We start from the raw sequence: 16,858 nt of genomic DNA, 5'->3' as shown, positions 1-16,858 counted from the left end.
CTGGACAAGCTTCTCTGGGCGGGTGAGGCAGGGTAATCTGGAGTCCAGGACGTGGCAGTGCACTCAGGCACCGAGGCTTGAACCCGGCCAGGCACCAGGCACGTGCTGGGCTGTGGGCGCGGGGGACAGCTTCGCAGCTGCTCCTGAGTGAGCCGGGTAGGGACGCCCTCCTTTCGATAATGCCTGGACTCCTAGTGTCCTCATCGCATTTCTACATTTTCTCCGCCCCCTGCCCGCGCTTAATGATCTCCTCCAGGTCCCTCCTCCCTGGCCTCTCCTGTAGCCGCCCACGAAGCCTGAGCAGGGAAGGTGGGGCAGGAGCGCCCAGCTCGGCACTGCGCGCCCTGCCCGAGGAGAGACTGGGTGCCCAGTGGCTGGCGCGGCGCAGGAGGGTCCACGATGCCCGAGAACGGCTCCTTCGCCAACTGCTGCGAGGCGGGCGGCCGGGCGGTGCGCCCAGGCTGGCCAGGGGCAGGTGGCGCGCGGCCCTCCGGGACCCCCAGGCCTCCGTGGGTGGCGCCCGCGCTGTCCGCGGTGCTCATCGTCACCACCGCAGTGGACATCGTGGGCAACCTCCTGGTCATCCTCTCTGTGCTCGGGAACCGCAAGCTCCGGAACGCAGGTGAGCGCCGCGCCCGCTGCTGCTTAGAGCCCTTCCCTGGTGTCTGGTCTTGACCCTGATCCTAATCCCGAAATCCGCCCCCCTGTTCCTCCTCAGCCCCTCGCGCCACTTTCCCTTCTCTCTAACCAGTCCCCAAGTTTGGTCTTGAACTCAAAAGTTAGAGGGAGTTGCTGCCTTTCCCGAGACGGGCGCCTCTGGCGCCGCCTCTTGCAAATGGACCAGGAGGCACTCAGCGCATCAGTGCAAAGCTCTTCTCGCGCACTTTCTGGCCGAGCGCAGCGCTTTGGGAACCCATGAGGCTAGAAGTCTTCGCTCTCCAAGGCGCTCCAATTTCTTCCCGTCCAGAGGGTGCTCCGCTCTGGCCACAGAAATCTGAGGATTTTTAACACCTCCCTCCTTCCCCTGCCAAGCACTGTGGTTCACGTGGTAGGTGCTTAGGAAGCATTTGCTGAGACAATGATTGGATTCACGGAAGCGCTCCAGTGACTTTTCTGTCCGAAACTTCTCTCCAGATCATCTTGGTTCCAACCAAGGAAGTGAAAAGGCAGAAATCTGCAAGCTCTGCTTGGATAAAACTAAATTGCTTTGAGATAATGGTGTTCTTTATGGAAGACAGGGAATTCATAGGATCAAAGGAAGATTAAAACAATGATTTGGCAAAATAGTGTTGCAATCCTGAGCATATTTCCCCCCTTTTAATTTCCCCATACTCTGGTCTGTAAGGGGGTAAAAACAGAGAGAAAAGGTCTCTGAACTCTGGACCTGAGAGGGCCACTGGAGCAGGCTGACCGTTTCAGCTTGGAAAGAAGTTCAATGAACCTGCCTGTCAATTTGTCATTTCCCAGTCGGGGCTTTAGGGGCAACTCAAATATTAGAGTGAATTAAAATGAAAAGATAGCAGGAAGCCGACTGTATAGCTTAAACATGCTTTTCTAAGGAGGCAGAGCAGTCAGGAAGGCTAGTTCTAGTAAGTCATTATATGTATTTTGTGTGGCCCAGTGGACTCCAGGATTTTTATCTCAAGAACAAACAAAAAATAAAAACGTGAGCTTCTATCCATAATGTGGGAAACTTCACGTTATTAAGAAGTAATTGTATGGTGACAGAGGGTCACTAGACATACCACTGTGATCATTTTGAAAAGTATAGAAATATCCAGTCACTGTGCTGTGCACTAGGACCTAACATAGCGTTATAGGTCACTTCTACTTGAAAAGCAAACAAACAAAGTAGTAGAAAAAGAGTTCAGATTTGTGATTACCAGAGGCAGGAATTGCGGGGAGAGCGAACTGGATGACGGTAGTCAGAGGTACAAACTTGTAGTTATAAGGTAAGTACCAGGGATGTGATGTACAGCATGATAAATATAACGAACGCTGCTGTACGTTATAGAGGAAAGTTGTTAAGAGAGTAAATCCTAAGAGTTCTCATCCCAAGGAAAAGGTTTGTTTTTTTCTGTTTCTTTCTGTGTCTGTATGAGATGATGGATGTTCACTAAACTTATTGTGACAATCATTTCACAATGTGGGTAAGTCTAATCATCACGCTGTATTCCTTAAACTTACACAGTGCTGTATGTCAATTACAGCACGACACAACTGGAAGGAAAAAAGAGATGTAAGCTTTCTAACTCACTCACTTCACCACTGGTAGCTAGTATTATGTGGAATAATTTTTGCAAGATATTATTGTGTCCTCTGAGTAGAGGCTTATCTATTAGGAAAGAGCAGGCTACGATCAGAAAGCTGCACTTACTATTTCAGTTATATGGTCCTTTTGTAGAGGTGACAAGTGTTCACCTCCTGCATCGGGCGGCAGCGTGGAGGCAGGGCTTCTCTCCCTGGCTAATCGGGTGTTTAGAGGAAGCCTGGTGGGCTGCCTACCACGGGCAGGGGGGCAGTGGGGAGAGGGTGCTGCTTCCTTTCGCTTGACAGAGACAAGCTCCGTCTCCCTTCCTCCATCCTGCTGAGGGCTGGCCTCTTCAGCTCTCCTAGTGGGATTCACGGAAACCTTACTGATTGGAGAACGTGGCTGAGGTGGTAAGTTGCTGGCCAAACCTCTGTTCCATTCTTCCTACCTCTCACTGAGTCTGCTACAGCCCAGCACCAAAAAAAAAAAAAAAAAGTTAACACTATATCTAAATGATGTTAGTTCCTGACACATGGGTGGCGGCCCCAGTTTTTATTTGACCCTTGGCTTTATTGATGATAGTCATGAAAAATCATGGTATCAACGTGAACTAAATAACTTTGGCCGACTGAGATTTCAGAAGATGCCTAAAAAACCTACAGCACTGTGAAGAGTTAGCACCCATTCCACTATTAATCAGGTCTTCTCTTACTGAAGAGTTTGGATTTACTTTAAGAAACATTTATCCTAGACCTTTCTGTAATTGAGCCTGGTTCCTTAATTCATGGGTATTAAGAAAATAGAACTGTGGATGAGGAGGATATAGTGGTAGAGCACGTGCTTAGCATGCACAAGGTCCTGGGTTCAATCCCCAGCACCTCCATTAAATAAACAAACAAACAAACAAACCTAATCCCCCTCCCCCCAAAAAAAGAGGAAAAAAAAAAAGAAAATAGGACTGTGACAAGGAGAACGTGTATATTTCCAATAACGAAGGCACACAGCCCATGTTAAGTTCATAGCATCTTTCATAGAAGATGTCGGTATCCTCTACTTAACTATAAACTCAGTTTCTCTCTTTGGTAGACCCTTGCCATTCATAATAGGGATTAGAATGGTGATTAGATTAACTGTCCTTTTTGGGGGGGAACTGCCCTGCAGCTTCTATTGCTCATGCATTGGGTTGACTTTTTCAGAGACGGCCCTAGAGAAAGGGAGACAAGGAGGGATGGAGGGAAGATGGGAGACAGATTCAGGGCACCGACCCAACGTAGAAGGAAAGGCTAGGTTTGTGTTACACTCTTTGCCATGTTCCCAGAGCCTTACATGTCATTGTACTGGTGGCATTTCACAATTCTTCAGTGTGTGTTTCCTGGGGACCTGCCACACGTCGGGCTCTCCTGACAGTGTCTGAGGATTTTCCTTTTGCCACCACTGCCACTCATCCCCAGTCTAGACCTTGCCAATATTCATTCCTATATTTTTTCTCTCTTCCTTTCCAGCTCTTACAGAATCTTCCTCCATCAAATTTGTTCCTCTCTTCTGTATTTTCAATTTCTGTCTCTTTCCCTTTAGCTCCCCCTCCACACACACATACAAGGGTCTCCATCATTTAAAAGAAAAAATAATTTTCCTTGGTTTTATGTCTCCTTCTAACTTCATGACTACCTCCCTCCTTCTCTTCTCAGCCAGACATCTTAATATAACAGTTTGCATCTGCTAATTACTTCATTGCTTCCCGTTTCCTGCCCAGTCCTCTGGGGTCCGACCTTTTGGGAAGTGCCCTCTGTGTGGAGTGTGACACTGAGGGCCACTCCCTCCTTGGGACCTTCCATTCCCTTGGCTGACTTGGTTCTAGTTTTTAGATTTCCTTCCTCTCTTCCTTTGCCTGACACCTGATCCCCAGGAATGATTCTTGATTCCTTCATTTCCCAGATCTCATGATTTTTGTCTTATTGTGTCTTCTCAATTGCCCACTTTCCTGCCCTCCCTACTCCAAATGCCCCAATTTAAACCCTCATCATCTCTTGAGCAAACCATGTCCATAGCCACCAGGCAGCTTTCCCTGCTCCTTCACCCTCCCCGTTACCATGTCCAGAGTGACCTGCCTCCAGTGACCGCCCTCTACCTACAGGACAGTGTCCAGCCCCGGAGCAGGGCTGGCACAAGCCCCTGTGGCCGGCGCCTCCCACCTAACATCACAGCCCTGTCTCTGCTATCCCTCGGGCCAGCATGAGTTGCTGCTCTTCGCACACAGCCTGTGTTCTCTGACGCTCTACATTCATCTTGGGGAAGCTCCCCTGGCTCTTTTCAAACTCCTTCCTCAGCTTCCCTGTGGGGTTGTTGGTTTTATCATTCACACCATGAAAGGCACGGCTACCGTCCTGGTCTTCCTCCTTGGTTGCCATGAGCCTCCGTCCTGCACGCCCCGCACCGTATTGCTCTTCGTTCTTCCCTGTCCCCGTGGGACTGTGAACTTGTCGAGAACAGAGACTTTTATTCCATTTCTATTCTCAGAGCTAGGCGCATAGTGAAAAACTGAATACAGCTGTGCTGAAACAAATTTGAAAATGGACAGAATACCAGGAAAGCAGTGGAACCGAAGGTATTAATTTTTCTCTAGGAGGTGAGGTAGACTCAGCTACATACTCAGCACTGCTCACACCATCAATACAGTTCTCCTGGAACGGAATTGCTTTAAGCACTAAAAGCGCAAAGTATGCCCCACTCTTGTCCCCCAAACTGACTGGCACCTGCACTGGGTACCTGCTTTCTGGTGCTCCTGGGTGGCCAGCAGGCTCCAGCTCCACCAGGGTTCCCTAAAATTGTGCCCCAGTGACCCCTTAGGGAGTCTGCCTGTTGCTGGTCTGGCCCGAGGCTGACCCCTTTAAGCTGCCTGTGAAATGTGAGCTTCCTGCCATCACCCGCACCACGCAGTCAGCCACGAAGAGGGCTGAGAGAACCGTGTTCTTACTGTTATGTCGAGATAGTCTCCATTAACAAGGGGAAAACACAGTGGCATTGGTGGTTCCTGGCCCGTTGGCATGGCAACCCTAAACTCCCAGGCGAAGGTTAGGAGCCATGGTCTGACAGTGGTTTCTTGTACAGCAACTGGATAAGAGGCTGTCAGGGAGGTGTTAGTGAGCAGACACGTGGCCTTCCTAGGACGTATCTGTGATTTGTAAGGAGGAAGGATGCGGAATCTCTGACACTGGGCTTATCCGGGAAAATGGGGAGTATCTGATTGTTGAACACCCAGGCCCTTGTCCAGGGTCCACTCTGTGCCCTTAGTGCCCAGAGATGTTCAGAATCTGCACCTTCTCTTATCCAGAACCAGTGACTGCATGGCAGACTTCCTGATGGGAATTTTCAGCCTGGCTGGTGTTGGCATCCCCAGTTAGATTAGAGCACAGCCCGTCATGTGGCCCCTTTTCCTTCCACTTGTTGATTGAGGAGGTAAATGATGAATGAATAAACAGGTCAGCCCTGGGCAAAAGCTCTTGAAAGGCCTGGAGGGAATATTTAGTAGACGCAGGGTCCCTGCCCTCCAGGTGTTACAAGGTAAGGTGGAGCCCACTTCATCCAGGCTTTACCCTCCACAGGACACTCCCGGAGCTGTCCCTTGGTGACAAGTGTCTTTAACCTGCTGGGCTTTTGGGGTTTGAAGTTGCTTGTTATCAGCTGAAGACCAAACTGGGGTACCTTGGATGTCCCCCTCCTCTCCATCCCCCCTCAATGTTGCCTGAGCTTTCCAGCTTCACATTTTGGCTCTGAAAACTTTATTTTCTCTTTCCCAAGCGAAATGAACAGATTTTAAATCTCATAATTATGTCTTTAGCCACATAATCAGGAAAGTTCATAATCCTCTTTAATTCCTCCCATGGAGTCCTCAGCAGCCTGGTGTGTGAACTCTTTTATGTTTGACTGCCTTTTTTCCCCCACAAAATTGGAGTTTGGATTTAGCATGATATGTTGTAAAACTCAGGAGACACTCTTAGGTCTTATAATTTAAAATACTTATTAGAGAAAGAGGAAAAGTTAGGGAGTTGGAAATAAAGTCACAGTAAACTTACGGAGTTTACACTCTAGAGGCAATGTTTTAGCTTCAACATCCTCATCTTATACCACTTCTCACATCCTACCTCCCAGGGGTCCCAGTCCAATGTTATGAGCCTCTTTCTTCTTTCTTTCTTTTAAAAAAATTCTCATTTTAAAAATTTTAAATAAACTTTTATTTTTTAATTGCTTCTTTTTTTGAGGGGAAAGTAATTAGGTTTATTTGTTTGTTTATTTATTTAATGGAGGCACCAGAGATTGAACCCAGGACCTTATGCCCTCCACCACTGACCTATATGCTCCCTCCTTTCTTGTTCTTTCTATGCAACTAATAATAATATAAAAAAGTAACAAATAATAGCTAAGATTACCATGTGCTTTTTAAAACCGAAATATAGTTGATATACAATGTTGTGTTAGTTTCAAGTGTACAGCATAGTGATTCAGTTATACTATATATATACACACACACATTCCTTTCAGATTCTTTTCCATTATAGGCTATTACAAGCTATTGAATATAGTTCCCTGTGCTATACAGTAGGTCCTTATTGTCTATTTTATATATAGTAGTGTGTATATGTTAATCCCAAACCCATAATTTATCCCTTCCCTCTTCCTCCTTTGGTAACCATAGTTTTGTTTTTTATGTCTGTGAGTCTATTTCTGGTTTGTAAATATTCATTTGTATCATTTTTTTAGATTCCACATATAAGTGTTATCATATGATATTTGTCTTTCTCTGCCTCACTTGCTTCATTTAATTTGATCATCCCTAGGTGCTTATTTTGTATCGGATATAAGAATATATATGTATAACTGAATCACTTTGCTGTACATATGAAACTAACATTGTAAATCAACTACGCTTCAATAAAAACTAAGGGAAAATTTTAAAAGAGAAAGATAAAAGAATAAGAAAAAAATCTTACACAATCTCCCCATCAAAGGATAGCCCTTTCCAAGTACCGGTTCATTTCTTGCCTTCTCTTGAAGGCAAAGCTGACTGAGAGAGCAACTTACAGTGCAAGTTTATCCTCCAAACTCAGAATTTGCCCTTGCTGACCTCACTGCTGACCTACTAACGGCCCGGGTATGTGGGCACTTTTCTGCTCTTTCCTACTCTTATGGATGACCAAAACCTCTACACCCTTAGTCCCTCTCACATTTTTTTCCTGGTTTCCTCTTGTTTCTCTTCTTGTTTTTTCTTCTTTTCTCTCTCTGTTCACATGGTCTGCGTGTTGATTTCTTGATCTGTAAAATGAAAATCACGGTTTTAACCTTAAAGGATTCTTTTGAGAAACAATTGAGTCAATTAATGTGAATGCAAATTATAAACTTTAAGGAGCTATTCCATTTTTTTTGGATATAACTCAGTGTAATTAAAGTGATAAAATGCTTCCCTGAGAGTTTCCAAGCAATGCCTTGGTGGTTATGGAGAAAGATTTTTGTAATGAGCATCTCAGTTAATTATTCAAATGGGTGCTTCTGCTCTAAAATGTATTTATTCTTTTAAGTGGTTAGAATGCCCCCATTATATTTTTGTTCACACTATTAGCTTGCTTAGCAATCCTTTTCTTTTTTAATTCAAGTGAAGTTAGGTTACAGTTTAGCCTTTGTGCGATTCATCCACATGCTCTAGAGTTTTCACAAATAATGTGATTTTGGAAGAAAATAGTCTCCACCCTCAAAGTTTGGGGAATCTAATTAGGAGCTATGTTAATATGAGAGTGCATTGTTTTTGTGTTTGTGAAGAAATCAAGTTTTTAACAATCAGTCTGTTCAATTATTTCAAATGCTTATCCCCAGAACATAACTTATAAGAATATCTCACATTCATTTTGTTGCTGGTGGTTGTAACCGATGTTCCAGATTCTTGTCCCTTCCCAGAAAGAATTCAGAGACAAGACGTCGTGGTTAAAAAAGTAAAGTGAGAAGTTATTAAAGGATGGATAATACACTCAAGGGGAGATGGGCAGGCTCAGCTGCCCCGCATTCATTTGGCAGGTTGGTTACATAGGGTGTAAAAATGAATGGGCGGAATATTCATTAGGGAGGCAAGGATCTGGGGTCGTATTCCCCTGACTTTCATCCCAACTCCACCTTCCCAAAGGGAGGAGGGATTTTTGTCTTTATTTGGTCTGGATCAGAAATGTCATGGCGTTGGTGCATGGTGGGTACTTGTGATCTGCAAAGCTCATTTTATTGTAATGAGGGCATAATGAGCAAGAGGTTCCGTTCAGACACTGGAGATTCCTGTCTTTTCTCACCTTTCTTTGTTGGCCTCTGGGCCGCTTATCACCCCAAAGAGTGTGACCACTTGTCAGCCCAGAGCTTCCTGCCCTTTCTGTGTTCAGGGACCCCTCGTACTTACATGCTGTGTGGTTTCCTGCATTGGGCCTGTGCCCCTCCTTTCTGCCCAATTCCTGCCATTTGACCTGTGCCCCCTTTCTCTGCTCATATCTAGCTATCTGCCTGCTCTAACAATTTGGACATTATTATTATTTCTTAAATCTTTTCCCATGCAAGATCCCATTGAGATGAACAGCCATCCTGGGGTGGAGACAGGCCTGTTGCAGGGCCTTCGTGATTATGTCCGGCCACTTGATGAATTGTCCTGCGGACCAGCCCCCGCTCCCTGCCAGGACGACTTATTTCTTCCCCGCTGTTCCTACCACCTCATGCTGGCCTCCCACCCAGCTCTCACTGAGAAACCACTGTCTCTCAATCTTTTTCCCCAACAGGACTGTTAGCATTTCAATGGCAGAAGCGTGTCTTTAAACCATCACTGTGCCCTACCCGCGTGTGGTACATGCTCCAGAAATACATTACACGTTTGAGTAAGTGGAGGATAGAAGGAGACCTCAAGGCACAGGAAGTTTAACCTTGTTAGAAATGATAGCTCCTCTGCTGACTTCCCTATCATAATCCTTATCACAGCTTGTTTTTATTTTAATTTTTAAAAAAATGTTAATGGAGGTACTGGGGATTGAACCCAGGGCCTCCTGAATGCTAAGCATGCACTCTACCACTGCATCTTATTTTTATTTAGTTGTCTCCTCTATGAGACATTAAATAAAATGTCTCATGACCAGGAGCTTTGTAACGGGAGGAGATGTGTCTGTCTTGCTCACCACGCTTCCATCAGCCCCCGCGCAGGCGGGGCCAGTAACTAGCAGACACTCAGCAATGTTTGTTCAGTAAATGACTCAATGACTAGCTACTTCTCTATTGCCTATTTTGGCTCAATGACTAGAGACAATTTAAAATGAACAAATTCTTCTGGGAAAACAGGGTGGGCATGGGGAAGGGGGCAAGGGATGGAGGTGGCTTTAGTTTCCAGCATTCTCCTATCTGACGAAGACTAGATAGCTCAACATGTGCTGGCTCTTTTCCCAGGTTACCAGATCCTCACTAAGGACCAGACTTCCCAAAAAGAAGGAGAGAGGAGGCAAGGAGGGAGGGGATTGCGGTGGTTATGTGTGTGGAGGGGTATGCTCTGCATATGAATCCTGGAGGGGATTTCTGTATTAGTACAAAACCCTGATGGAGGTGGGGGGTGGGGGGGATAAGTCACACCAAGACTGGTATTAAAAGCATTCATTAGAAGCCTGTGCATGGGCTGGACGGCGAGCAGGGCTGTGTGTCCTGGTTGATTCTCCCCTATCTGGGGTGGACAGAGAACAAGATCTCCCTTTGATTATCATCTAGACAGGGCCTGGCTTCTTACAGACGGGAGACACAACAAGAATTTGATGTGTCTAACTTGGAATTGTGTCAAGAAAGTTGGGAGACGGTATGATGTCTGGGCAGATGGATCTACAGCAGGAACTGGTTGATTTCAGCCTTTGAGGAACAGCCGGAGTAATGGGGGAGAGTAATTGAATCACTTCCCACGTGGAGTTGAATGTGTTCTTCACACTATTTACAAGCTGTTTGCCAGCCTCTGGGGCATTATTAGGGGATGAGCCACATTAACACGGCAGAGCTTGACTTGCTTTCCTAGGAAACAGCTGGCTGAGCTGGCACCGGCTCCCAGCAGCTCTTGACTTTCTCTACACGTGCTTGCAAGAGCCAAACGCTTCTTTGCCGCTCAGCCAGGAGGCCAGTGGGCCCTGCGGAGACCAATATTCCCACTCAGAAAAGAAGGGATATTTTTCACAGAAACAGCCATGTGGAGCGTGTGTGAGGAGGGGGAAGGAGGGCTCCAAAAGAAAAGGAGAAAAACCAAAGAAATAATGGTCACAGAGAAACAAGTTCAGTAACTTGGTCCAGTTCAAAGTGACAGAACTGAGGTTACCCCAGGCCACTCCAACTTCCAGCACCACTCCCAAATGTCAAAAGGACATTAAAAATTTTTTTAAGTACTATGACTGACTGATTTACTTTTTAAATGGAGGTACTGGGGATTGAGCCCAGGACCTCGTGCAGGCTAAGCACACACTCTACCACTGAGCTACACCCACCCTGCTGAATATTTTTTTGAGGAACCTCCACACTGCTTTCCACAGTGGCTGCATCAGTTTACATTCCTACCAACAGTCTATGAGGGTTCCTTTTTCTCCACATTCTCTCCAGCGTTTGTTATCTGTGTTCCTTTTGATGATGGCCATTCTGACAGGTGTCAGGTGATACCTCATTGTGACTCTGATTTGCATTTCTCTGATGATTAGTGATGCTAAGCATCTCTTCATGTGCCTGTTGGCCATCTGTCTGTCTTCTTTGGAAAAATGTCTATTCAGATCTTCTGCCCATTTTTAAATTGGGTTGTTTGTTTTTATGGCTATTGAGTTGTATGAGCAGTTTATATATTTTGGATATTAACCCCTTATTGGACATATCATTTGTAAATATTTTTCTCCCATTCAGTAGGTTGTCCATATGATCCAACAATCCCACTCCTGGGTGTATATCTGAAAAAAAACCAAAAACACTAATTTGAAAAGATATGGGCACCCCAATGTTCCCAGCAGCATTATTTACAATTGCCAATGTACAGAAGCAGCCTAAGTGTCCATGAACAGATGAATGGATAAAGAAGATGTGATACAGACACACACACACAATGGAATACTACTCAACCATAAAAAATAATGAAATTTTGCCACCTGCAACAACATGGCTAGAACTGGAGGGCATTACGTTTAGTAAAATAAGTTAGACAGAGAAAGCCAAATACTGTATGTTATCACTTATATATGGAATCTAAAAAATAAAACAAACTAATGAATATAGCAAAAAAAAGAAACAGGCTCACAGATATAGAGAATAAACCAGTGGTTACCAGTGTAGGGGGAGCAATATAGGGGTAGGGGATTAAGAGGGACAAACTACTATGTACAAAATAAATAAGATACAAGCACTTCACAGGGAATATAGAAAATATTTTATAACTTTAAATGGAGTATAATTTATAAAAGTATTGAGTCACCATGTTGTACACCTGAAAATACAGTATTGTAAATCAACTATACTTCAATTAAAAAAAAAGGACACAAAATTCTAGGAAGAGACAAGGGCTCCTGTTTTAGCCAAAAACAAGAAATTTGGGAAAGGAAATCCCTCACTCTCTTAAGACCGAGTAAGTTCTGAGCAGGGGAGTCAGAGACTGAAATCCTCCAGTGGAGACAGAGAAAAAGGCTGAGAATTAAATGAAAAAGCAGGAGACTCCCCCACACCCCAAGCAGGACCTGAGATGTGATTTCTTGTCTTATAGTACCAATCAGAAAGGATTTTTGGTACTATAAAAATTAAAGAGGGGGCTTTTCTCCCATTAAGTAAATAGATCCCTGAGATAGTAGAACAGGAAGGAATCTCACAGCTCAGTCTGAGGCAGAGCTTTCCTTTATTGTCCAACACCTACGTGAATGTCTCAAGAGACAGGGAAGCTCACTACCTGGAAAGCACTCTGTCCAAAGGATCTCCTTTCTGTTTAGTTACATCCTGTCTCCCTCGGGCGCTAACCTAGCTCTGGACCCCGCAGTAGGTGGCTCCTGAGAACTCCCAGGGAGCTAACGGATGTCTTTTCTGTCAGTTCTGCATGGAGTTAATTCCAAGCAAAAATAGGCACTTCAAGAAGGCTCCTCAGGGACCTGCCAGGTTCCCAAGAGTGTGTCCCGCGGATTAGTGCTTAGCATCACTAATCATCAGAGAAATGCAAATCAGAGCCACAATGAGGTATCACCTGACACCGCGGAGTCTTCCGTGAGGTGAGGTGAGAATGTGTGTTGGGACAGGGAGGGCTGGGGACAGCTCTCTCTCTGCCTTGTGGGTTTCCATGTAGCAGCAAGTACAGTCAGCTTCACCTGAGGGTCTGGCCAGGGGGACTCGCAGCTGAGTGGCTCTGAGGCCCCCTTTTCCCAAAGCCCCCTGATGCCAGACCACAGCTCGGGCTTTCTGATTGCTGTGCCTTTTGGATCCTTTCCATCTGCCTGACGCTTTGGACCCCCGAGGCGGCACAGCAGCCTCTGCAGAGTACCCGCAGACACATGGAGGCAGCAGAGCATCAGTGTCCTTGCCTCCTGGGAGAGTCCTTCCTGTGAGTCCGTCCCATCCACCCTCTGCGCTCAGCTGCTGTAAGGCTGGTAGCTCGCTCGCCGCCATGTGGCAAAAGACCAGAAGGTGTGAAAGACCGTGTCCAGTGCCCGCTGCATTCCTGAAGGCGCTGGCTGGCAGGACAGTGTATTTTCTGATCATAGGATAGGGGCTCAAAAAAGTGTAACATGCGGTGCGTGAAACAAATAGCATTAGGGATGGAGCTTCTCCTGCCCTGAGCTGCATTTTGCTCGAACAGGTTCTTGGTACTTTATTCACGAGTCACTGTTGCTTTTAGAATGCAAGCACTTTAGGAACAGAGATTATGTTCTTTGGAATTAAGCCCCATCTCCTTTCGAGGACTCCGGCCCAGAACATGCCTGCAGCGTATTAATCAATTGCTGTTGTGGTTTCCTGAGGCTGCCTCTGGCCGGCTGAGTTTGATGATGCTGGGGAACGCTCCATTCAGCGCAGAGAGGCAGTTCAGGAAGCCAGGGAATGTGCAGGCATGGGGGGAGGCCCCCTGGAGGCTGTGAGATGGGGAGCACCCGCTGCCCCTCGCCACCCCGCAGGACCGGACTCTGAGCCACCACGTCGCGCACCAGCCACCTGGGCAACACGGCTGCGTGTGGAGGCCCCAGACGAGGTGGACAGGAGCTACCAGAACACTGGGCTCCCACTCTCCAAATTTTACTTCTGGTCCCCCTGCAAAATGCAACTCACATTTAGAAAAATGAATTAAAGTCACTTAGAAAGCAGCCTGTTAACCAGTGGGTAAAAGATGCAAAAGGACAGTGCCCAGTAGACAGGCGAAGAGGTAGGCGTGTGGATGGGTGGCGTGGTGGTGATGATGAACCCACATTCTTGCTGCTCAGATTCTCCTCTGGAACCACTGAGCCTCCGTGCCGGTCATGAAAATAGTTAACATTGGCGAGCACCCGCTGTGTCCCCAGGCACTCTGAATCATCGTTTGATTCTCACAGCTATAGTAAAAAGTGGGCACCATTAGCCCCATTTTACAAATGAGAAAAATGAGGCATGGGGAGCTTCAATAACCTGCCTCGGTCACAGGGTTCATGCACAACAGAGATGCAGTTTGACCTCTAAAACCCACGTGGTTTCCATTCCCAATGCTAACAGTAAGTCCGTTACTTTTTAAAAAATTATTATTATTAAAGTATAGTTGATTCACAATGCTGTGTTATTTTCTGGTGCACAGTATAGTGATTCAGTTGTACATATGTATATTCTTTTTATATTCTTTTTCATTATAGGCTGTTACAAGCTATTGAATATAGTTCCCTTTGCTACACAGTGGGACCTTGTTGTTTATCTATTTTATATATAGTAGTTAGTATCCACTAATTACAAACTCCTAATTTATCCCTCCCCCTCTTCCCCTTTGGTAACCATAAGTTTGTTTTCCATGTCCATAAGTCTGTTTCTATTTTGTAATAAATAAGTTCATTTGTGTCTTTTTCTTAGATTCCACATATAAGCGACACCATTTGATATTTGTCTTTCTCTGTCTGACTTATTTTATTTAGTATGATAATCTCTAGGTCCATCTGTGTTACCATAAATGGCATTATTTCATTCTTTTTATGGTTGCATAGTTTTCCTGTGTGTGTGTGTGTGTGTGTGTGTGTGTGTATACCACATCTTCTTTATCCATTTATTTGTCAGTGGACACTTTGGTTGTTTCCATGTCTTGGCTATGGTAAATAGTGCTGCTATGAATGGTGTGGTGTATCTATCTTTGAATTTGTTTTCTCCAAATATATGCCCAGGAATGGGATTGCTGGATCACATAGTAAAAATATTTTTGGTTTTTTAAGGAATTTCCATATCATTTTCCATAGTGGCTACACCAAATTGCATTCCCACCAGCAGTGTAGGAGGGCTCCCTTTTAAACACCTGGACAAAGGAGAGAATATTCTACAGAATAGAAATAGTGAGGTTTTGTCCTGATTCTTGCTTCCTGTTTCCTGCTCCAGGTAATTTTTTCTTGGTGAGTCTGGCGTTGGCTGACCTGGTGGTGGCCTTGTACCCCTACCCACTAATCCTCATGGCCATCTTCCACGACGGCTGGCCCATGGGGGAGGTGCATTGCAAGGCCAGCGCCTTTGTGATGGGCCTTAGCGTCATCAGCTCCGTCTTCAACATCACCGCCATCGCCATTAACCGCTACTGCTACATCTGCCACAGCGTGGCCTACCACCGCATCTACCGTAACTGGCACACCCCGCTCTACATCGGCCTCGTCTGGCTCCTCACCCTGGTGGCCCTAGTGCCCAACTTCTTCGTGGGGTCCCTGCAGTACGACCCGCGCATCTACTCCTGCACCTTCACCCAGACAGTCAGCGCCCAGTACACGATGGCGGTGGTGGCCATCCACTTCCTCCTCCCCATCACCGTTGTGTGCTTCTGTTACCTGCGCATCTGGGTGCTGGTGCTCCGGGCCCGCAGCAAGGTCAAGTCGGAGAACAGGCTGTGCCCGAGGTCCAGCAACATCCGGAGCTTCCTGACCATGTTCGTGGTGTTTGTGATCTTCGCCATCTGCTGGGCGCCGTTGAACTTCATTGGACTCGCTGTGGCCATAGACCCAGAAGAAGTGGCTCCCCAGGTCCCAGAGGGGCTCTTTGTCGCTAGCTACTTCCTGGCTTATTTCAACAGCTGCCTTAATGCCATCATCTATGGGCTCCTGAACCAGAACTTCCGCAGGGAATACAAAAGGATCATCTCTGCCCTCTGGAACCCGCGGCGCTGCTTGCAGGATTCCTCCAAGAGCAGCCAGGCTGAGGGGCCAGAGAGCCAAGCTCTCCCCGTTGTTCACACCCAGCCCCCCATCCAGGCAGGTGCCCTCAAGCCTGATCCCCAGCTGGGCAGCCGACTGTTGAAACAGTGGGAGTGAGGCTGCTCCAGGGTGAGATCTGGCCTCCTGCTTGCATGACAGCACCCGGCTTGCAGAACTTCATCCTGTGGACAGGAAGCCTGGCAGCAGCCCTGGTTCAGGCTGGTCAGGGGTCGCCTGCAGTTACTGGGGGCCACGTCCCTGTCGGCATAGCTCTGGATCTAGTATTTGAACTCTCAGGGAGCACTGGGGGCTTGGTGTGTGCAAAGACCAAGGAAGGAACAGAATGAGGAAAGACCTGGGGTGGAAGAGGCCAATTCCTCCCCATGGGCTGTCCCTCTGGTCCTCCTGCTTTCTCTCTATCCCCCGATTGGCAGCAGGAGTGGAGAGCTTCTCTGACAGCAAAGATGGAAGAGCGAGATCTGCAGTGCAGGAAGGTGGGTGGCTCTGCAGGGCCTCCGGGGGCTGGCGTGGTGCAGAGGAAAAGCATCCTGCACTCTCCCCCTGCACTGACCTTCCCTATACACGTGTGTGCACACACACACACCCACCACAGTACACACACATGCCCCCGCACTGCACCACACCACCTTGTATACGCTGTACATAGTGCCCCACGTCAGACTATACACACACACACACACACACACACCACTCCTCAGGTGTCTACAGCACAAAGTCTGCCTGGCTTCCTTCCCTGGTTCCACCCTGTGACTGAGTTGTGTGGCTTGGACAGGTCCCCTAACCTCTGTTTTCCTCAGTTTACTCCCCCTAAAACAGAGACCAGGCCACTACCTGCCTCCCAGGGCTGGGTGAGGATTTGTTGCAATGATTCAGCTCAGGAGCTGAGGACAGTGGCTGGCACTCAGGAATCATTCCCTTTAATTATTATACTGACTACATGAAACAAAAGTGATCTTGAAAGAGAGAAGAAATGCCACACAAGACAGGGACGGAAGAGAATGGAAGGTGTGTGTGGAGGTGGAAGGGGCACCTGCCCCCCACTTCCGGTCTCAGGCTGTGCATTTGTACACGCTTCAGGGGTCCTCATTCAGATTTAGCTTCTTCGTTCAGTTCCACAACCTGAGTTGGGTGCCCTGTGCGGGCAGGCCCAGCAGGAGGCACAGGCATTGGTCCCCGTCTGTCAGCGCTTTGGTATCAG

At 46.9% G+C, this 16,858-nt stretch overlaps 1 protein-coding gene across 1 annotated transcript; it reads left to right on the top strand.

Annotated features, from left to right (window-relative positions):
- The first annotated feature begins 393 nt into the window (after positions 1-393).
- On the top strand, positions 394-15,756 carry MTNR1B (melatonin receptor 1B). The gene is made up of 2 exons (XM_072969839.1): positions 394-622; positions 14,840-15,756. The coding sequence occupies exons 1-2, from the start codon at positions 400-402 to the stop codon at positions 15,754-15,756; spliced, it is 1,140 nt and encodes a 379-aa protein (XP_072825940.1). The 5' UTR covers positions 394-399.
- Positions 15,757-16,858: the final 1,102 nt, after the last annotated feature.

This window comes from Vicugna pacos, chromosome 10 (genome assembly GCF_048564905.1).
Source record: "Vicugna pacos chromosome 10, VicPac4, whole genome shotgun sequence".
Lineage (NCBI taxonomy): Eukaryota > Metazoa > Chordata > Mammalia > Artiodactyla > Camelidae > Vicugna > Vicugna pacos.
The sequence above is the reverse complement of the archived record's forward strand: the minus strand, read 5'-3'. Positions and strand labels throughout refer to the sequence as shown.

What these genes read in the sequence shown, in the direction of transcription:
- MTNR1B (XM_072969839.1), top strand. Translation starts at nt 400, where the DNA reads ATGCCCGAGAACGGCTCCTTCGCCAACTGCTGCGAGGCGGGCGGCCGG. An exon ending in CCGCAAGCTCCGGAACGCAG is followed by an intron (nt 623 to 14,839) that starts GTGAGCGCCGCG and finishes TTCCTGCTCCAG; the next exon opens with GTAATTTTTTCTTGGTGAGT.